General features: G+C 46.8%; 1 protein-coding gene across 1 annotated transcript in view; it reads left to right on the top strand.

The window, feature by feature from the left end:
• The window catches only part of Cemip (cell migration inducing hyaluronidase 1), a 65,760-nt gene extending 44,105 nt beyond the window's left edge, over nucleotides 1-21,655 (top strand). Inside the window, exons 18-28 of the mRNA XM_028774717.1 lie at nucleotides 1,584-1,619; nucleotides 1,703-1,858; nucleotides 4,286-4,466; nucleotides 5,672-5,887; nucleotides 8,825-9,036; nucleotides 10,251-10,436; nucleotides 13,347-13,551; nucleotides 13,728-13,814; nucleotides 15,405-15,562; nucleotides 19,823-19,923; nucleotides 21,528-21,655. Coding sequence (XP_028630550.1) covers nucleotides 1,584-1,619; nucleotides 1,703-1,858; nucleotides 4,286-4,466; nucleotides 5,672-5,887; nucleotides 8,825-9,036; nucleotides 10,251-10,436; nucleotides 13,347-13,551; nucleotides 13,728-13,814; nucleotides 15,405-15,562; nucleotides 19,823-19,923; nucleotides 21,528-21,655 — 1,666 coding nt within the window. The remainder of the gene's footprint in view (nucleotides 1-1,583; nucleotides 1,620-1,702; nucleotides 1,859-4,285; nucleotides 4,467-5,671; nucleotides 5,888-8,824; nucleotides 9,037-10,250; nucleotides 10,437-13,346; nucleotides 13,552-13,727; nucleotides 13,815-15,404; nucleotides 15,563-19,822; nucleotides 19,924-21,527) is intronic.
• Nucleotides 21,656-21,858: the final 203 nt, after the last annotated feature.

Below are 21,858 nucleotides of genomic sequence, written 5' to 3'. Positions count from 1 at the left end.
GAGGGAGAGAGGGAGAGAGGGAGAGAGGGAGAGAGGGGGAAGGGGAGGGAGAGGGGGAGGGAGAGAGAGAGAGAGACAGAGACAGAGAGAGACAGAGACAGAGAGACAGAGAGAGAAAGACTTGATGCATAAGGCAATTAGATTCTACACCCAACAAAACAAGCTGAAAACATTGATTTATGCTGTAAAGTCCCCAGAAGTCTTATGCCAAACATGCTTCTCCTTCTGCAAGAAAAAGATGAATCACTCTGCCAATAAAGCCATATCTTCTTATCCTCCACCAGACAGTTTAAGGATCGCTCCCAGGACTTTAGGTATTAATCCAGTGTGGATGTTGTGGAGTTAGGGAGGCTCTAGTATTCCTGGATGCAGGCAAGGGTGGAAGAAGTTACTCCTAGAGGTGGGAAAATAGACAGCCAACTGGAATACCACACTCTAGTTCTGGTGGGAAAGAATCAGATAAGGAGACTGTGGATAAGCCCCAGACTTTAGCATAGTGAGCAAGTGTGGGTGGATAGCTGTGTTTTAAGATGTGTTGAGTTGGAAATTCTCACAAAGTATGCAGTAGAAATGTCCCAAATCTTCCAAAGACAAGATAGGACGAATGCTTGGTTTTAGAGTCACCCAGATGGTTAGAGAAGGAAGTTATGAGTGTCTGTAATGTCCCTAGAGTTACAGTGGAATGTGAAGGGACCATAGCAAAACACCAAGTGATACCAGAGATGAGGGAAAGCTGGGGACAGGGATTAAAAGAGAGCTGGAGAGCGTGGTCCAGTAGATGAGACCTGACTGGCTAATTTGGGTAGATAGATCTTTTGAGGGAACGCAGAATGCTGAAATAGAGCTCCGTTGAAGTGTGTTGGGAACTGGAGAGCTTGCGGAAACCAGGATCAGCCTAGCATGACTGAAACAGAAGGGGACAGGGATGACTTGAGGCTTCCATGCCAGAGCAAGACCTGGGCTTGTGCTTATAGGAGATGTGAAGTCACTGGAGATTCAAGATGCAGTGGGTAGTGCATGAAAATGGCGCCTGGGGGAGATAAGCCTCTCGGGGTGTAGTGGAAGGGAGAAGAGGAACAAAGGAAATGAAGGCAGCACAGACTCAAGATCCTGCTCCTTCATGAGGCTATTTGAGTTTCTTACTATAGCCTACCTTTAGCAGTGCTGGCCTGGGGGTGAGAAAGCACAGCCTCCCACCATCCCACCACCCACCACCTGCCATTTCTCCTGATCAACCGCACAGGGCCTGGGGGCTCAGCCAGAGGTAGGCTGGCAAGAGAGGCCTGTGAGACCCAGCCCTCCTGTAACTAACGCTCCATATGTCCACATGCTGAGTAACTGAGTACTCATGCCAATGTGGGTACATCTTCTAGCTCTTTACCTACCTCTCCAAGGAATACCAAATCTGTGAGTAGGAACCAGAGTACCCATTTGCTGTGTAAAGTGGAAAATTATTGTCCCCCCCACCAAAACTCCTACTTCAATGTCCACATAAACTCTAGTGACAAAGAAGAGTCCTTCCTTCTGCAACCTCATTAACTGTGGAGTGAGACTATGTGCTGACTGTCCACTCTTGTTCCTAGGTTTGCTGACAATGGCATCGGTCTGACCCTGGCCAGGTAAGAGTGACTGGAACATTGTGACTGGCCTTTTGTGGGAGTTTATATTTGGACATCACATTTCCGACATCTCCTCTCTGCAGTGGTGGAACGTTTCCATATGATGATGGCTCCAAGCAGGAGATAAAGAACAGCTTGTTTGTTGGCGAGAGTGGCAATGTGGGCACAGAAATGATGGACAACAGGATCTGGGGCCCAGGTGGCTTGGACCACAGTGGAAGGACCCTCCCTATTGGCCAGTAGGTTTGCAATGGTGGGAATTGCCGTGTGTGTGTGTGTGTGTGTGTGTGTGTGTGTGTGTCTGTGTGTGTCTGTGTGTCTGTGTGTCTGTGTGTCTGTGTGTCTGTGTGTGTGTGTGTCTGTGTGTGTGTCTGTGTGTCTGTGTGTCTGTGTGTCTCTGTGTGTGTGGCTTGAATCACAGCCATGGAAAGAAAGAAGTTAGTGGGTGACTTTTAATTTGTTGATTCTGAATTTTTCTGCTCTCTATCAATCTGCAATGTGTAATAGTTGAGACACAGTGAAGACAAGATCTGGAATGAGGAGGGAGATGTCAAAACACACTCTAGACTAGATTCCAATGAGCACACAACCATCAGACGTTCAGGGGAACATAGCGTGCAGAAAGAGGGATTCTGAGTCCCCTTAGCAACTCACTTGAAGTCTTTGACTTCTGATTATGGCTAAGAGGCAATCAGGATGAGCAGAGGTAACCAAACCTGCAGCCTTGTCTCACACAGATTGGACTCTTACATCAAGAGACAGATCACCCTAGGTGGTCACATCTCAAGGCAGCCATGCATGCAAGAGTCTAGGCTTGTTCCACTGAGGCCCTAGAATTGGTTTACTCTTCTTTTCCTGAACAGTTTTTGCTGCTATAATCAGAACAGAAACATACACACTGAAGTTTTCAACCTGAGTGCACATGGGTCTCCCAAATTATGCCCTAGAGGCATACACAGAGGCATTCCCTTGGTCTTCTTCCATTTTAAGAGATATGGAAGACCCTTTTATTTATAAGTGATCTGAGTCAGAATTTCTAGAATTTCCTTCTAAGAAGGTTACTAACCTCCAGGGACAGGATATTCTGGTGACTTCTAGAGGTATCTATGGTAGCCTGGCAGGTTCAGAGAGGTTTCTCACAGTGCCTCTGAGAGAAGAGACCTAGGGAAGGATGGTGTAGTTTTAATTGAAGTAGATTAGGATCTTAAGCATAGAACTAGAAAGAATGTGCTGCCTGAACACCTTAACTGGAAAAATGCATGGATGCCCCCTATGAGAACCAAGATCCAAAGTGATACTTACTAATCATTGCTTACTAATATACAAATATAGAAACACAAGAGGATTTTGGGGTAAATGGAGACTTCTTTGGAGCCATATGTCTAGGAGCCTGAATAGAAGGCTGGGGACAGCCTCTCTGGGGAGAGAGCCTTCATGTGCTTCCTTTTCCCTCTTCATTCTAATGCTTCCCTAAGTTCCCCATGGAAAAGAAGGGAAGGGACCAAGCCAGAAGCAGAGACATGAGTATAAATGAACATGTCAGGCATAGGAAATGACAAGCTTAGATTTATGACCAGTCCTGGGAAAAAGCCACCAAGCAGTCTAACCAGTCCGCCATGGGCCTTCCCTTAACACACTCTGCTCAAGAATCTCAAGTAAGTAGGAGAGGTACCTCTGAGCCCCTGCTCCCTGTTCTATGCCACTGATTCTTCTCTGGTCCCTCCATGTCTCCCAGCTTCCTCCTCTTCCCACTTCCTTCCTGCTGCTTGCCAGTATCAGACCTTCTCAGGGGTCCTGTGTCAGTCTCTGGTCTTGCTTTTCCAGCAAAAGCTGTCTTTGCCTTAGGCAATGCTTAAAAAGTTACACTGTAATTCTTTTCGATCACTGCCTATTCTGTGTATTTCTGTTCCTATTTCCCAAACCCAGCACATTGCCAGTGGATAGGCTTACAGAGGAAACACATCTGGATCTTAATCTGATTAAATTGTTATAGCAACTAAAACTAGGGCGATAGTGACTAACAGCGCTCCCCTCCCAAGGGACAGAATATTGGCAGTCTCTAGAAGTATTTACAGTATTTTCCTAGTGACTGGACACATTGATGGGAAGACTAGAGAAACTGCCTAAACAGAGGTTCCTAAGCCAACAACTTGATAGACAGCTGTTTATCTACCAACTCACCATTCATTCAGCCAACTAACTGTCTATCAACTAGTTGGTGATGTCTGTCAGCTAGTGGGTGAATGGTAATTCATCCACTCATCCAGCCATCCACCATCTACTCATCAACCATCATCTACCTACTACCCTCATCTATTCATCCATTCGTCCATCTGCCTATCAGCCAGCCTCCGTCTACCCATCCATTCAACCCTATCCATCCACCCATTTATCCACCATCCATTCCTCCACCAAACGTTATCCAGCCAATGCATCCCTAACATCCCTCATCCCTCTATACAGACACTTCCCATCAGCAGTTCTTTCACTGACACTGCCCATACATGCCTTCTCGGTGAATTGATTAACTTCATGATTTTTCAGAGGAAGGAGTTGGTGGAGGTAGGGGATCAGGAATGGCTTCACCCAGAAATATTTATCATTCACCTCCAAAGAAGCAAACAAACATGGCACTCAGCTGACACCTGACTTCCTTAACTCCACAGGAATTTTCCAATTAGAGGAATTCAGTTCTACGACGGTCCCATCAACATCCAGAACTGCACCTTCCGAAAGTTCGCAGCCCTCGAGGGCAGGCACACTAGTGCCTTGGCCTTCCGCCTAAACAATGCCTGGCAAAGCTGCCCCCACAACAATGTGACCAACATTGCCTTTGAGGATGTCCCGGTGAGTGTGGTGCCAGGACAGGCTCCTGGCACAGCCAGGCTTTGAGTGATGACTCACTTGTCCCCCACGGCTTAGAGATTGAGCTGTTGCCACCACCACAAGGGTGGAATAGCTTCCTCCAAGTAGGCTGGACCATGTCCCAGTTTACTCTCTGCCCAAACTGGAAAAGTACAAGCTCAGGTCACAGCAAGAGGTCAAGTCTGGGTGAGTGACCACTGGCCTTCTATCTGTACCTCAGTAAGAACCTGGAGATGAACTCAGGGTTCTGAAGCTTTCCTCCAGACCCTTGACACACTGGATGATGTGACCAGACTACTTGAGTTGGCACAGATCATCTCAAAACTCTAGCAGTGCCCAAGGGAAGTCTTCTGAAGACATTGTTTACCGTCATCCTGAAAGTAGATGTAAACAGGGCCTTCCTGGCTGTATATGGAGAAGATGGGGGAGCTGAGGGTCAGGCGAGCATCACCAAGGCTGCCTGTGAGAACTGCTACTTCTCACTATCTACAGCAAATAACACATATAGCCTATACAGAGAAACACTGTGGTCTCCCAAACCTTTCCCTCTTCCCACTCCTCCCCTCCTTGCCCTCCCCCCTCCTCAGTTCTCCCTCCTCCTTCCTGCTACTGCCTTTTCCTGTCTGCTTACTCACAGATAGGGCCACCAAGAAGATACAAAACTTGAGTTACTTAATTTCTTCTCTCAGACCCCTGGGGGCCTGTAGAAGGTCAGTGACAGAGATATCCAATGGCTTTCACTGTGAGACTGTCCTCCTTAAACCCACCATACATACAAGGTCATTTATCTACACACACGCAGGTACCCCCTACACACTGTACACAATTTCTCATACAAACACCGACCCACCCCACACCTCTCCAGCTCATCTTCGGAGCCCTCAAATTCACTTAATCCTAAGCCCCTCCTCTATCAGACCGGACTCTAAGGCCACCTTCAACAGCCAAAACAGTGAATAGAGCCAAAATCGTGTGCTAGTTTTTGCAGTTAAGGCACGGTGACACTCTGACTGTTTTTTGCGTTCCATGAGATGGTCAGGCATGCGGTTTCCTCTAGCGCCCAGGGGCAGCCTCTGTCTGGCTGCTTTGTAATGTCAGCGGAAATTGGAAACTTTGCCCTGGCCTGATGACGGCTGCAGTTTCCGTTCACCTTCTGGCTCAGCCGTATTTTCCTGGGCCCTGTTCAGATTACTTCCAGAGTGTTCTTCGGCGAGCCTGGGCCCTGGTTCAACCAGCTGGACATGGATGGGGACAAGACATCTGTGTTCCATGATCTGGATGGCTCTGTGTCGGAGTACCCTGGCTCCTATCTCACTAAGGACGACAATTGGCTGGTTCGACACCCAGACTGCATCAACGTCCCAGACTGGAGAGGGGCCATCTGCAGTGGGCGCTATGCACAGGTGGGGATGCCACCCTAAGCCTCTTGCTAACTCACTCTCTCACTCACATGACAAGGACTCAGAGAGCCGGCTGTGTGTCCAGTTAGTTCTATGTTGGACCAAGAAAGATGCAAGATGTTCCTTCCTTCCTTTTTCTGCCCCTCACTCCCGTTCCACAGGGTTTTCACAGCCAACACACTGTACTGGGGTCCTTCACGTCCGGTCCCAGCACTTACTAATTTCTGCTCTGCAGTTTACACCTTGCAGTCTCAGCATCCTCATGTGGGAACTTAAGCTAAAAGCCAAACTTCTGTGATGATATTTTAGGAACGGTTTCAGATAGCAATAAAATCCTTCCTCCTGTCCTTTTTTAGGAGTAGAAATATAATGCGAGCCATAGCTTTCCTAGTAGTCATGTTAAAAGGTTAAAAAAGAAATTAATTCAATAATATTTTACACATATTCAAAATATCGTTTCAACATGTAGTTAATATAAAAATTATTAATCAATTTTTTCCAGTTCAGACTTCAAGCTTCCATATATATATATTTTGTATTTCTAGTCTACTTCTTTTTTAAATATTTATTTTATTATATGTATATGAGTGTTTTGATTGCATGTATGTATATGCACTTTGCACATGTAGATGCCCACAGAGATCAGAAGAAGGTGTCAGTTCTCCAGGAACTGGAGTTGTGGAGGATTGTGAACCACTATGTAGGTGCTGGGAACTGAGCCTAGGTATTCTGCAAGAGGAGCAAGTGCTCTTACCTGCTGAGCCATTGCTGTAGTCCACTGGCCCACTCCTTCTGAAATGTTAGTTCTCCTCAAAGTAATACAGGGCACTCACAAAATAACCAAGTTGTGTTTAATAAGAAATTTTTTTCACTGCTTTTGATTCAAAATTGATTGAACGATTGCTTTTGTGACTTAGATCTGTGCTTTATGATTTAAATGAATTAAAACAGTATTTTAAAGCTGGTTCCTGGGCCATACTGTCTTCATGTCCAGGACTCAGTGTGCACATGTGACCCATGACTAACACATGAACAGTGCTATCCATAACCCTGTGACCATTACTGTCTTTACTTGGATAAATGAATGAATGGTGAGTGAGTGAGTGAGTGAGTGGATGAATGGATGGATGGATGGATGGATGGATGGATGAAAAGAGGCCAGAGAAAACTGTCCCATTAGAAAGGAAGCCCAAGGCCAGGTGGGCCAGAGGAGAAGGACGTATGTGAGTGAAGGTGTCTTCATGACCATGGTGGGAATCCTTATCACCATAGCAGACATCAGAAAGCGGAGCTTTCAGAAAATAGCTAAATGCAGGATTTGGTGAAAGATTAGAGGTAGAGAGAGAGTTAGTACCGTGCCTAGAGGACAGGGCCCAGGGGCAAGGTGGGCACAGAGTGCAGGTTGGGGGTAGGGCTAGCTTTAGCAGAAGGAGAGACCCAAGGAAGGCAAGAACAGGAAGTTGGGGCCGTTTCTTTCTGAACTGGAAGGTGAGGTCATGAGCTAAGACTCCAGGAGAAGGCCTGAGAAGGATGGCCTGCAGACAGCGATAAACGGCAGGAGCTGCTGCAGAACGTGGAAAATGTTGACAAGACGCATGCAGACAGCCTGCCTGGCAGTGTTGAAAACCCCGTGGAGAATGAGACAATGCCTCTTTCCTAGGCTAAGGGATTCTCTCAGCCCAACTGAGAGCTCTAGAACCAATGGCGAAGGACAATGATCCAGGGCCAGGCTTCTCCCATATGTGTGGACAGGGCAAACACCAAGATGCCAGTGGGGATGATGGTCTACATAAGAGAGGGAGGGGAGAGCTCGTGGGTGGGAATCATGCCTGCATAACTGGAGGATGACAAACCATCAGGGGTCACCCACATCTCAAGCATTATCCACCTGGCCTATGGGCTGAGGCAGAGATTGAATAGGACAACACACAGACTAACTCTCAGATGGTGAAGGGCTAGTTGTATCTGCAGTAGACTTTGAATACACCCATCCCAAGAAGCCTGGTGCTACAGGCCCTGACATCTCAATTGCTATGGAAGTGGAGACAGGAGAGTTACAGGTTCATGGTCTGCCAGAGCTACAGAGTGGGTTTTAAGATCAACTTGGTCAGGCAACTTAATGAGACCTTCCTTGACTCAAAGAGTAAAAGAAGGCCTTGGGATACAGCTCAGTGCTGTATTGCTTGCCTAGCACGCACAGTGTTTAATTCCCTATATTTAATGCCTAGCATGCACAGTGTTTTGTTTTTTTGTTTGTTTGTTTGTTCGTTCGTTTTTCTTTTTTGAGACAGGGTCTCTCTGTGTAGTCTTGGCTGTCCTGGAACTCACTCTGTAGACCAGGCTGGCCTCGAACTCAGAAATCCGCCTGTCTCTGCCTCCCAAGTGCTGAGATTAAAGGCGTGCGCCACCACCACCCGGCGCATGCACAGTGTTTAACTCCATATATTTAATGCCTAGCGCGAACAGTGTTTAATTCCATATATTTAATGCCCAGAATGGAAAAGAAAAAGAAAAAAAGATGGAAGAGAGGGAGGAGTAATGAAGGAAGAAATGAAGGAAGAAGAAAAGGAAGGAAGGAAAGAGGGAAGAAGGGAGGGAGGGAGGAAGGAAAGTCTTCTCTCCCCTGTTCTTGTCCTTTCACACATGCTACCATTTTCCACAGTTCACCACACGACTATCAGCCAACTCCTAGCAGTTCCAGTGGTCACTCCTTCAGCAGAGGTCATTTTTTTTTTTGAAATCATAGAATATGTCAGCTAAGCTGCACCATGCTACTTGGGCTGTGTCCGCCAGTGCAAAGAGACATCCCCTTATTTGATCTTCCTTTCTGCAAAGAGACAGTAATTCTGAAAGTGGCCTCTAGATCAGATGTTAGCCAGACCCTCTAGAACAGTCCCTTCTAACAGCCTCCTTGTACGTTTCCTTTTTGGGTTTTCAAAGATGTACATCCAGGCCTACAAGAGCAGCAATCTGCGCATGAAGATCATCAAGAATGACTTCCCCAGCCACCCTCTCTACCTGGAGGGCGCCCTCACCAGGAGCACCCACTACCAGCAGTATCAGCCTGTCATCACCCTCCAGAAGGGCTATACCATCCACTGGGACCAGACAGCCCCTGCTGAGCTTGCCATCTGGCTCATCAATTTCAACAAGTATGTGAGAGCAGCAGAGAAGCATGACCCAGGACAGTGGTGCTGGCTGAGCTCAGGCAGGGATAGTGAGAACACCTCTTTGTAAAATCTTGGGGTTACTATTCTCAGGACCTCAGGCTGATCCCTTTTACCACTATAAGAGGTACTTAGATAGGCTCTCATTACCTAGAGTTAAGAATCTAAGGGCACAGGCTGAGGCTGCATAATGGGCCCACCTTTGGAGGCCTGGGGTGATTCTCACTTGCCAAATAAACAAAGAATGTGTAGTGAACTAATGATATAGTCACCCCAGCTCTTGGGTATTACACATGCTCAGTAAATGGAAAAAATACAGGCCATTGCTGGTGTTATTTATAAAGAGGAGAGCTAAGCTCCATGAGGGCATCTTAATTGCCTTTTTGTTTACTGTAGTAAGATACCCCAACAGAAGGGACTTAAGGAAAGAAGGATTGATTTTGGCTCAGGATTTGAGGTTAAAGTCCGTCAAGGTGAGGACATCACGTGGTCAGGAGCTGAAGTCAGCTAGTCACATTGTATCCCCAGTCAGGAAGCAGAGAGAGATGACTGCTTTGTTTTACATAAAACACTTAGGTTGGGTCTCCCTCCATCTCAATTAAGCTAATCAAAAAAATTCCTCACAGGCATGCTGAGAGGCTAACCAAATCTAGACAATTGCTCAAAGTCAAGACAAGGGGATTGTGCCCTTTCCTAGGTGGTCCAAGGACCTGTCAAGTCCACGAATATAAACCACAGCAGAGGGGAAGCAGTTGGGTTAAGTACATCAGGTCAACTGTGTATATGCACATGGAAGCATTTCCTATATGCACTGTGTTCTCATCGCTGTACTCCTGAGACAGACAGTTGCAGAAAAAGGTCATAGTTAGTGAAGAGCCCCCCAATCATCCTCTTTTAGGGCCAACCCTAGCCCTCAGTTGTTTATGGTCTTTAGTCATAGCCCATTCAAAAGAATACCATTTTTCCTAGCCAAAACCCACACAGAGCACCTTTAGCTCATCCCTTGAATCCTCACAGGTGACCCATCCTAATAGCCGTCTTCAGCCACTGGTGGTCACTATCCATCCTTTTCTCCCTGAACACTTTGCATCTTAGTTACTATTCTTTCAAAACTTCTCACTTAAGAATTCTTTGGCTGCTATTCCTCCTGTGGTGTGCTCAAGGGCCTTGCCCAGAACTAACCCCACTTTCCTTTTCAGGGGTGACTGGATCCGAGTGGGGCTCTGCTACCCAAGAGGCACCACCTTTTCCATCCTTTCAGATGTTCACAATCGTCTGCTAAAGCAAACATCCAAGACTGGGACCTTTGTGAGGACCCTGCAGATGGACAAAGTTGAACAGAGCTATCCTGGCAGGAGCCATTACTACTGGGATGAGGATTCTGGGTAAGGAGGCTCCTATGGTCTGTAGAAATGAGGCTCCTTCGTTATGTATCTTGGATCTCCCATAACCCTAAGAACTACAATGTAGTTTATGCCATTGAATACAGAATGCTTCCTCAAGCACTTTGACCCTAACACTGACCATGTTCTTAACCACTTAAAGACATCAAGACATTGATGGAAATAAATTCTCTATTAAATCTGCAAGTGGATCATAGGGAAATTAAAAGAAAAAAGTTAAGGCAATAAACAACAACAAAACAATGTTACCCACCTCCCCAACCCAAATAGAACAAACAATATTCTAATTTCAAGATGGGAAAAAGGAGACCCTGGGAGAAAAAGAGTGAATTTTCTCTGGGGTCATAGCACAAACCTACTCCACCTGGATCTGAGCTGAGGACTATCTATACCCCAAGCCCTCCCTCTTCTGCTAACTGGATCCTGGTCAACGGAGATACAATAGAAGCAAAGTGTCTGCATAAAGATACTAGGGAACTAGTGATCCTCTCCCTTAAAATAAATCCACAGCCAGCAGATGGTTCAGTCAGTCAAGCACCTGCTATGCAAACATGAGGACCTGAGTTCAGTCCCCTAGAACCTACGGAAAAAAAACATAGGCACAGTGGCATCATTTGTAAATCTCAGAATTAGAGGCGGAGCGGGCGTGGAGACAGTAGCTTCCTTTATCACTAGCCATCCTAATTTAATCTGAAAAGTCCAGGTAAAAATGAAAGTTCCTTTCTTAAAGTCTAATATGGAGAACTCCTGAGAATGACACCAAGAGTGGACCTGTGGTTTTCAAGGATAAAGATGGCCAGGGAAACACGAAGGAGGCCACAGAAGCCTCCTAGGGAGTAAGGCAAACGGTTATTTAATAAGTATTTTGCTTTTTTATGAGGAGAAAACAAAGTAACTGCTCTCTTTTAAAAGGATAATCAACTTGCCATAATTAGGGGTAAAATGAATATAGGCTGGCTAAGAGGAGAGAGTTCCAAGGTGGTAAATGAGCCCTGGCTTGGCTTTAGTTGTATTCTGCACAACTGGGTTTACTAGTTGCTACCCAAGGGAGTACCACCAAATAATGTAATATGGTATAATAGGAGTATGGCCCAAGTTTCTTCCCTATCCCAGGGCCTTGGCATTCAGTTCAGCTCACTGGAACATCCATAGGTTATAGATCAAGGCCAGCGCTGTGATCCGTGTAAGAGTATTGGAGAGATCAGAATCCCTTTGCTTTGTCTGATCTAGCAACGAGGAAATTTTAACACTGTTAAGACCAGTATAGGAGCTAAGGGGTCATGCCAGCTTCTACCTCTAGGTCCTTAGCATTGATTCTTATAAGGAAGTGAGTACCAGTATGATGTTGCCATGGACAACACTCAGAGAAGATGTTACCTCTGTAGCCTCCCCACCATATGGATGGCACTGGCTCTGCTGTTGACTTTGAGCTGGAGATTCCTAGATCTGACAGTTTCCATTTTAGTCAGTGATCACTGAATGTCAAGAACAGAGGTACTTTTTTTTGTTTGTGTGTTTGGTTTTTGTGTTTTTTGAGACAGGTTCTCACTATATAGCAGTGGCTGTCCTAAAACTTACTGTATAGGCCAGGTTGTCCTCTAACACTCAGAGATCCACCAGCCTTTGCCTTCCGGGTGCTGAGATTAAATGTATGCACTGCCACACCCAGTACAACAAAGGATCTTGCTCTGGACTGCCTTGAAGCAGCTCAAGTCCCCTTCATGTGAGGCTTATTCCCTCATACACACACACACACACACACACACACGCACACACACACACACACGAGTGTGTGTGTACACCAAGCCTCTGGTATCAGGCTCTTTTCTTGAGCTGCCTTCTTTTCTCAATTCCTCAGGATAGCCATGGTACAAAAGAGTCACAGTAGCCACTTCTCACTTGCACATACAACTCCAGTACCAACTAGTAAACAGGACCCACCACTTCCTTCATTCCAGCTCTCAAGAGAGTGCCTCTTGCCTTCCTATAGCTAATAAACAACCTAAAGAATCCAATGTGAGCCCCTACTATGGTCAGAAGTGGGGAGAGTAGGCTCTGGTGCCCTGGCCCAAAGTCATGTGGGTTCATTGAAAGTTGGCTCCCCTAAAGAAGAGTGTGGAGACAATCGGGACCTTATCTTTAGGTTTTACAGACAGGACTCGGCTTGAGAGCATTTCTCTGAGATGAAAGAACAACAATAATAAATGCCAAGTTAGTACTGTGGCAGCTACATAGTCTGCCTCCCTGGAACATGGGCCAGGCTCCTTCCCAGCAGTTATAATTGGAAGAAGTTACGGCTTGAACAAAAGTAGAGTTAGGATCCACGATGGGATGGGAAGACTCCCAGCTCTGTTACACCCAGTGGTGTCGTTAGTTCTCCGAGACAATTTCCCCATCTGGGAATCAGTGTGATAATAGTACTCTGTGGGCAGGTTGACAATTAAGTGAGATGATATTCTATGACATGTAGTTGGTCCTCAGAAAATATTTGCCAGAATTTTTACCTCCTTCTTCAATATCTATTCATCTGTCTATCTACACACACACACACACACACACACGCACACACACACGTTTGTATATATGTATGTATGTATATATGTATGTATGTATGTATGTATGTTATTCTTTCAGCTGCATCTGACTCTCTGACAGACACAGTTCCATGATTCAAGGCCCTTTGGATGTAACCTCAGTGAGCAGGAGATTTGCTATCTGTTTGCTTGAGACATGGTCTTGCTATGTAGTCCTGCCTGGCCTTGAACTTAATATGTAAACCAATCTGACCTTCAACTTGGTTGGGGCGACAGGTGGGAGCCATCATGTCTGATTTGAGTGTGGAGGAGGTTCTAAGTGCCCCCATAAGAATACCCAGATTCCTTCTGTGCACAGGTTGCTCTTCTTGAAGCTGAAAGCCCAGAACGAAAGGGAGAAATTTGCTTTCTGCTCCATGAAGGGTTGTGAGAGAATCAAAATTAAAGCTCTGCTCCCAAGGAACGCAGGCATCAGCGACTGCACCGCCACTGCTTACCCCAGGTTCACTGAGAGGGCCATAGTGGATGTGCCAATGCCCAGGAAGCTCTATGGGGCTCAGCTGGTAAGTAGTCACGGCAGGCTGGGCCCAGTACCTCTAAGAGGCTCAGACCCAGCCAAACTCATCTCTGGATACCTACTCAGCTCCATGACTCAGTTCTGGGTCAAGGCACAGAGAACATGAGGAGAAAGAGCGCTCAGGCCTCACAGCCTCACAACTGGGTTGTGTTTGTTTTTCAGAAGACAAAAGACCACTTCCTGGAAGTGAAGATGGAAAGTTCCAGGCAGCACTTCTTCCACCTTCGGAATGACTTCTCTTATATTGAAGTAAGCAAAGATTCTGCAGGTGCAAGGCTACTCCCTGGTGTGGAGTGGGAGTACTAGCTGCAATGGTCTCACTGTGACCACAGTACATGACCAGTGATGACTGATGGGAGGAAAGACTTATTTTAGCTCATGGTTTCAGGGAGCTTTGGTCCATTGTTGTGAGGGAGGTATGACAGAACAGGGCAGTCCACAGAGGCCCGATGTCATAGTTACTTTTCTATTGCTGTGACATTTATCACACAGTGTGACTATTATCATGCTGATTCTCAGATGGAGAGATTATCTCGGAGAGCTAACTACACCACTGATAGTAACAGAGCTGGGAGCTTTCCCTTCCCATCTCGGATCCTAACTCTACTTTTGTTCAAGCCGTAACTTATTCCAGTTATAACAAAACACCATAGATAGATGGATAGATAGTGAAGAAGAAGATAAAAATCCCGGCAAATATTTTCTGAGGACCAACTACATGCCATACAATTGTAGATTGACATATCATCTCAGTCAGTTGTCAACCTGTCCACACTATTATCACACTGGTTCCCAGACAGGGAAGTGTTTATTGTGGAGCTTACAGTTTCAGATGTCTTGAGTTCACGATAGCAGAGAAAAGGTATGGTGGTAGGAACAGCTGGGAGCTTCCATCTTGATCTACAAGGCAGAGACATTGGGAATGGCAGAATCTTTTGAAACCTCAAAGCCTGTCCCTAGTGATATACCTCCTCTAACTAGGCCATACCTCCTAATCCTTCCCAGTCAGTTCCACCAACTGGGGACCCATTGGTTCAAATATATGGGCCTATGAGGGCCATTCTCATCCAAACCACAACATCTGCACATATGGCTGTTGGCCTCATGGAGGATCAGGAAGAAATGAGAGAGGCAGGAAGTAGGGGTCAGGAATAACTTTCAAACACTGACTCATAGTAACTGACTTCCTCCAGCTAGATTTTACTTCCTAAAGGTTCCACACATCCCTGAAGCACGCATCATCACTAGGTAGTGAAAAAGCATCCAAATCATGAGCCTGTGGGAGGCTCATTAAACTCTGACAGGTGGTATTGTGATAAGTTGCCCCAAGCAGGATGGGTTAAAACAAAAGAAAGTTATTCTCTTTCAGTTTTCGAAGCCAGGAAGATTCCTCTAACTTCTGGTGGCCCTAATGGAGCTTTGGATTCGAGTTACATCACTGACATCTCTGTCCCATCTTCATGAGGCCCTCCTTCCTCTGAGCCTATCTCCTAACTCTTACCTTTCTTCCTAAGGGGCGCCAACATTGGATTTAGTGCCTACCTCAAACATTCTAGATGATCCTGCCCTGAGATCATTAATATATATGTCATTAAAACATCTTCAGAAATACTATTTCTAGATAAAATAAAATCCAGAGGATCCTAGTGGGCATATCTTTTGGGGGGGTCACTATTCAAACTCACAAAGAGCACAGTTGGAAGGGGTGTGAAGGATTCTCATAAGTTGGCACTCTGTCTTTAGTATATACATAGTGTATACATAGTGTATACAAGAAGGAGAACCCTGGGCCTCAGCTGCCCCAGGATCTCTCACTCCTCTATTGCTTTGGTCCTGCAGGTGGATGGGAGGAAGTACCCTTGCTCAGAAGATGGCATCCAGATAGTGGTGATTGATGGGAATCGAGGTCACGTGGTGAGCCACGGCAGCTTCAGAAATGCCATTCTGCAGGGCATACCCTGGCAACTCTTCAACTACGTGGCAGCTATCCCTGACAAGTGAGTCTATGTGTCAGTTTCTGAACTGTCCAGTGGCACAACAGATTCCTGGCTAGGGCCCAGTCCTTCATGCCCAACCCCTCATGATTCTTGCCAGTCAGGATGATCTGTGCTTACAGACTGTGTCTACTGGGAGGAGAGAACTTTGTGCCTGTTGCTGCACACGCTGGAGGCAGGTCTGCTGTAGATGTAGGTCAGGCTGAGGCAGAGGGGAATGCTGCCTCACTCCTTGGAAGGCTGCCTGACCCTCTGCCCCCATCACAGCACTCTCTCTCAGTGATCTCATCCCCACCCACACCTCCAATAGGATCCAAATGCTGGTGGCTTCTGAAGATCCCCAGCCTAGGTCTCTTTCCTAAACCCCAGACATTCATATCCAATGGCTACTTCAAGGTTGCCACCTAGATGTCGTAAATGGAACTAAATTCTCATCCCTTTTATCTTTTGATCCTCCAGATCAGCCCTCCTTCTGTTTTCTCTAAGTTGTCACCCATCCAGATGTTTGGACCAGAATCTAAACTTAATGCCGAGGATCTTTCTTTCACCTCCGTATTCTAACACAGTCGAAAACAGTCCACTGCCTTCCTTTCTGGTCCCTCCCTAGTGTCTTCTCTTGCTCTGCTCTATCTCTGTTGATCAACTAACACCATGACCATAGGTTCCTGACAGGCTCTTTTCTTCCCATCTCCCAAACAGGAAGTTAGTTTGAGTGTCTTAAACTCTAGGATCCTCTATAGCCTCTCCTCGTTTCTTTCACCTGTTTTCTCCTCACTGATGTCTTTTCCTATCCATTCTCCATTCTCCACTGGAGCACTGCTTGAAACAGAAACAGAAGCCTTGAATGATGTCTTATCAAGGAAGCAGACTTTCTAATGTAGAGTCCACAATAGACTTACCTATGCATGTTCAGTCCCTGAACTACAGTGTGGGTGTGGGAATCTCTCTAGAGCCACAAGCTAGTGGAAAGCAATTCATGCAATTCATGTGGCACCTGTCACCCCTAGGTGCTTAGTAAATTGTTAATGAGTGGAGACAAGGACCCTTTAGGGTGCACTCGCATAGTTGGAGGTGGGGAAGTGGATAGGGGCTGACTCCATGTGTGATTCTGGAGAATAGATTTTGCTCAGTCACATCTTGTATGTTTTTCCCACCCTCAGTGCTCCTTTCATAGTATATTTGGATGTATGTATATGGAAGTGAATGTGCACATCTGTATAGGGGTGTGCACACATGTCTGTGGAAGCCAGAAGACGAACAGCTCTGGGTGTCATTCTTCAGGCATTTGTTTTTTTTTTTTAAAAAAAAAAAAGGTCTCTCACTGGCCTGGAAGTCATCAAGGCTCAACAGCAAGCCCTGGGGATCTGATGCTTGTCTCCACTTCCCTGTCACTGAGATTACAAACACTTTACATTCTGAACTCTGGGAATCAAACTTGGGTCCTTGTGTTTGCAAGACGAGCACGTTTTAATAACTGAGTGAGCTCCCTAGCCCCACACTCTAGCTCTCAAGCACAGGTTCATACAGAAGAATCTGGCTTTCCAAGTTGGGAAAGTACATTTATCATCTAGAGATCAGTAGGTTTCAGGCCTTTTTTGGACACAGGCCTTTTCTTGAAATGAACCAGATTACAGAAGCTGAGAGTGAGAAATAGCTCCCAGAGTTCTGTTTGGAGCTGTGTGGGGTTCCTAGCAGCCCTTGCACATCCCTAGGAGAAGTGTGGATGGTCTGAGTCAGACTTAGGCTGGCAGTGGATACACAGACAGGAATGGGTACCACCAACCCCTCCCTGACCTCCTGGGAAGCAGCAGCTGAGTGGGGAGGGAGAGGTGCTTCTGTTCTGTGGCTCAAACCCAGCCTGGAACTTATCCCTCCCTCCCTCACCCATCCACAGGACACCATAGGATCCCAGCTGCTCACACCTCAGACAGTGAGGAGAGCTTCTGGAAGCCCCCTCTGACCTTCCACCTGTGGGAGATTATGTCATGAGGCACAGGGGCTAAGTGATCAAGAGGATAATGTACCAGACAGAGAGACTGTAACGTGACTCATACCAGGAAGCTGTATGCTAAGCAAGTCTATCTCCCTGTCCCTGAGGCCACCCTGAATATATGACCTTCCTTTGAGTTCACTAGTTCAGCCAAAGACTTTCAGTGTTTATTCTCTACTGAACAATGGGGAAGTTTCCTCTTGGGAGCAGAGCCTGGGATCCACCCCAAGGATGTGCTAGCAATGAATCCTTTCTCATTAATGCGCCTCACCTTGCCAATCCCTTGGGCCTCCTTCTTTTAGCCTTCTTAAAGAGTCCAAGACAGCCTCCTCACCCCACCCCCATTGGTCCTTACTATACACTAGCCCTTTGCCTGTTGACAGCTTTCCTTCTGTTCCCAGTGGGACAAAATCAGGGGTAACAGCAAGTTCCAGAATCTCATACAGTTTTTCCATGTCTGGACTGTGGTCTGTGGTTACAGAATTCCACTGAGATGGAAGTTGGAAGTCCTGTGGAGCTTCTGCCCTGTTTCTGTTCTGAGGGTGATGCTCACTCCCCATGTCTGGCCCAGCATGAATCTACCACCACAGAGGCTGTTTTCTTAAAACTGGGGGCTAAATGCAGCCCAAGGCAGGAAGAACAGACTTCCCAGCTCAACTTTTGCAAATTGAGTTCTTCTAGCTTCTGCCTCTCACACCGCCTTCCTGAGCAAACACTCTAGGAAGAGCCCTCACAGATAATGTGTAGCTGCTCCATCTCCCATTGACAAAATCAGGCAAGCAGATCTTGCCTGACCAGAGAGGGTGGTGACACACAACAGAGCCATTCTGGAAAGGCCACAACTACACAGTGCCCTTCCCAGAATGCTCTCAAACTGGGCCTGTCTTCCTGCACCTGAGAGGAGGGTGGGCTGCACAAAGCTCAGTGCCTTCCACAGACTTCACTAAAATACACATAGGGACTCCATGCTGGCTGCACATGAGGGACCAGAGCTCAGATCCTAGAACCAGTGTAAAAAGCCAGCCATGGGCCACACCTGTGCCTGTAACCTGTGGGAGACAGAGACAGGAGGATTGTTCAGGACTCCTAGCGTAGCAGAAGGTTCAGTGAGAGACCCTGGATCAAGAGAATACGGTGGAGGGATAGAGCAGGATGCCTGACATCATCCTGTATCACTGGCCTCTACACGCACACTACCTCCAGAGATCCACACAAACAGGAAGACAGGAAGAGAAGAAGAAAGAGAGAATATGAGTTCCACTGGAAACCTAACGTGGGGCATGATCATAAGATGGGAATGAAGCCTGTAGGTCAGAAGGCCTGCTGGGAGAAGGCTGCCCGGTCCTTCTGAGTACTTGTGATGGCTTTGTCTTTCGATGGCTGCTTCCTCCTCTCTCCCCCAGCCCCCAGTCTCATTCCTTCTTGGCTCCCTTGCAGCTGCCTTGTCTTTCTCCATCATCTCATTCCCATTGGCTTTTATACCAAACAGCGTTGAAATGATCTGAATTAAGAAGTACATACTATCTGGGCAATGATAATGTATGCCTGTAATCCCAGCGTTCGGGAGGCAGAAGCAGGGGGATCTCTGTGAGTTTTGAGGGCGTCCTGGTCTACATAGTAAATTCCAGGCCAGTCAGGGCTCATAGTGAGACCCTGTCTCAAAACAAAATAAAAAAAAAAACTCAGAAAGGAAAGAAGGAAGAAAAAGAGAGAGGAAGGAGAGATGGAGGGGAGGAAGAACAAGAAGGAAGGAAACAGAAATGCACAACACAATGAAATAGCATTGAACTTTATGAGCAATGTATCTCAAGTGGAAAATGAAATGTCCTAAATTAGAGAGAGAAAGAAGAGAGACAGAGAGAGAGAGAGAGAGAGAGAGAGAGAGAGAGAAGAGAGAAAGAAGAGAGAAAGAGGGAAGAAATGCCTATGATGTCACACTGTACTGGTATAGCACACAGGTGTTGGTATAGCACCCTGAGATAACATGTTCCTCACACATGCTCTGTCCTGCTTACTGGAAGACGTTTAAAGCAGAGAACCCTGTCTAAGCTTGAGAAGGCCAGGGATCTTAGATGTGGGCAGATCTGGGGGATATTTGCCATTGAGAGGAAAGAGTCTGTTGGTTAAGATGAAGGGAGGGATATCTTCTCTCAAGTCCCTGGCCCGGCAGTGGAACTGCCATCTCAGGTCCTATTTGAGGCCAGCATCCCTCCCACATCCCTCAATGGAGTTTCCTCTCATTCCTGTCATCTGACCAGTCTCTTCCCCCTCAGTTCAATAGTGCTCATGGCATCCAAGGGCAGATACATCACCAGAGGCCCATGGACCAGGGTGCTGGAAAAGCTTGGGGCAGACAAAGGTCTCAAGTTGAAAGGTAAGTCTGAGCGGGGTTTAAGTGACCTCAAAACCAGGGCAGATGGTGTGGAGATGTCATTATTCTTGCTGGATTAAGGACATTGTTTCCCACTAGGCTTGGGTACAGCCCCCAAACCTTTGACATGGTCAGTGGCCTCCTGGCCTGGTGCCACGTGCTTACCATCCCTGCACTAAAGCACAGTCATTTTTCCTTATGACCAGACACTGGTAGAATACTGCTATTTGGCCCTCTGCTCTACAAGTGGCTGTTTATTCAGTGAAAGCATCATTAGAAACTGCCTTTGTCTGACTACTCAGCCTGGCCAAGGATCTGCATCCTCTTCACAAGTCCAGGTGATACCTGCTTTTGTAGCATCTTTTACAGTTTGAAAGGTCTTTTTGTGTCTTCTAAGATAGGAAAAGAAGAGAGAATTAAATCCCAAAGACTAGTTTACGATGAAACCCAACCCAGACTTCCTGGATATGCTGGATAAATCTAGCCAGATATAAATACCCATGTGCTGCTTATTAGTCATAGATTGTTCGGAGTAAGGTCCCAGGGAGGTATAAATGAGAGAGAGCAGATGTGGGGACGATGGTGACCATGACAGCTACCGTTTGACTCCAGGCTTGCACCTTGTCAAACTTTCAATAATTATCTTGTGCATTCACAAATAACTTGGGCAGCAAGGATAGCTCCCTCTACAGAAAAGGGAGAAATCTACAATTACATAGTGAGGTGCTAGCTTTAGCTAAGATACGGACCCTTGCCTTCCTGAACCAGGTCCTAACTATCTGTGTCCTGATTATGATGAACATCAAAACCAGCAGCCTATCATACAGATATTTATCCCAGGCAGCCAGAGAAAAATCTGGAAAGATACAAGCCTGTCCCAGCAGCCAGTAAAGAAAGAGAATCAAAGTCCTTTCCTGCAAACCCCAAGGCTATTTTGGGGCTCCTATGTGTTAAATTAAGACGTTGTTGCCAACACCTCAGATATATGATGACAAATTGTCTAGAGTTGATAGATGTACACTGCCCCCCAGCCTGGGCCACTCCTGAGCGTAGACATGGACCTCCAAGTCACTGAAGTACAGGGCACAGCACACAGCATGGAAGCCTAAGGTCTGGACGTTTACTCAGTCCCACACAGTGTGTCATTGTCCTAGGACAATCCTTCCCTTCTAGAGCTGCAGAGTAACAGAGCCCAGGCTGAGATCTTGAAGACAAAGGCCACCATTTCACAGGTGGGATCATAGGATACAGCGACTTTCTGGTGATCATAAGTCAGCTAGAAAGCAGGCAGGAGTCCTACCAGCACTCTTCCTCTCCAGCCCCCCAGCCCCTGCTGTGCATAGCTCTCCCTTAGCACACAGAGCCTCTACCCTACTGAGGTGCCCATGAGGCTCAGGAGTGATGCCTACACACCCCAGACAAAAAGATACCCAATCCTAGCACCAGTTGGGCTATAAGAGCTTGCTCTTGAGGGCCAGAGCCCAGTGTTGCTAAGAAGGGATTGCCCTCTGGGGACAGAGGACGCTGAAGGGGAGTGCTAAGGCATGGCTTGTGGCAATTCTCTAATAGCTTCATTATTTTCACCCATGTGATTCCTCACTTTATAGAAAAGATGGCGTTCGTCGGCTTCAAAGGCAGCTTCCGACCCATCTGGGTGACTCTGGAGACTGAGGAACACAAGGCCAAAATCTTCCAAGTGGTGCCCATCCCTGTGGTGAGAAAGAAGAAGCTGTAAGGAGAGTTGCCACTTGGTACCACCCCCAGGCTGGTCCCCTACAGCAGCCGGGGACAGGATGGCTGGGTCCCCTGGATCTCAGCTCTGCTGGGCTAAGGGACAGATATCAGAGACCCTGGTGCTGCCACCTGCCCCTACTCAAGTCTACCTGCAGCCCCTGGGCAGTGTTGGCCGACGCTACAACCTCCTCTTGGGTGCTTCTC

The sequence above is a fragment of the Grammomys surdaster genome, unplaced genomic scaffold (assembly GCF_004785775.1).
Source record: "Grammomys surdaster isolate TR1022 unplaced genomic scaffold, NIH_TR_1.0 242, whole genome shotgun sequence".
Lineage (NCBI taxonomy): Eukaryota > Metazoa > Chordata > Mammalia > Rodentia > Muridae > Grammomys > Grammomys surdaster.
This window is presented reverse-complemented; position numbering and strand designations above follow the sequence as displayed.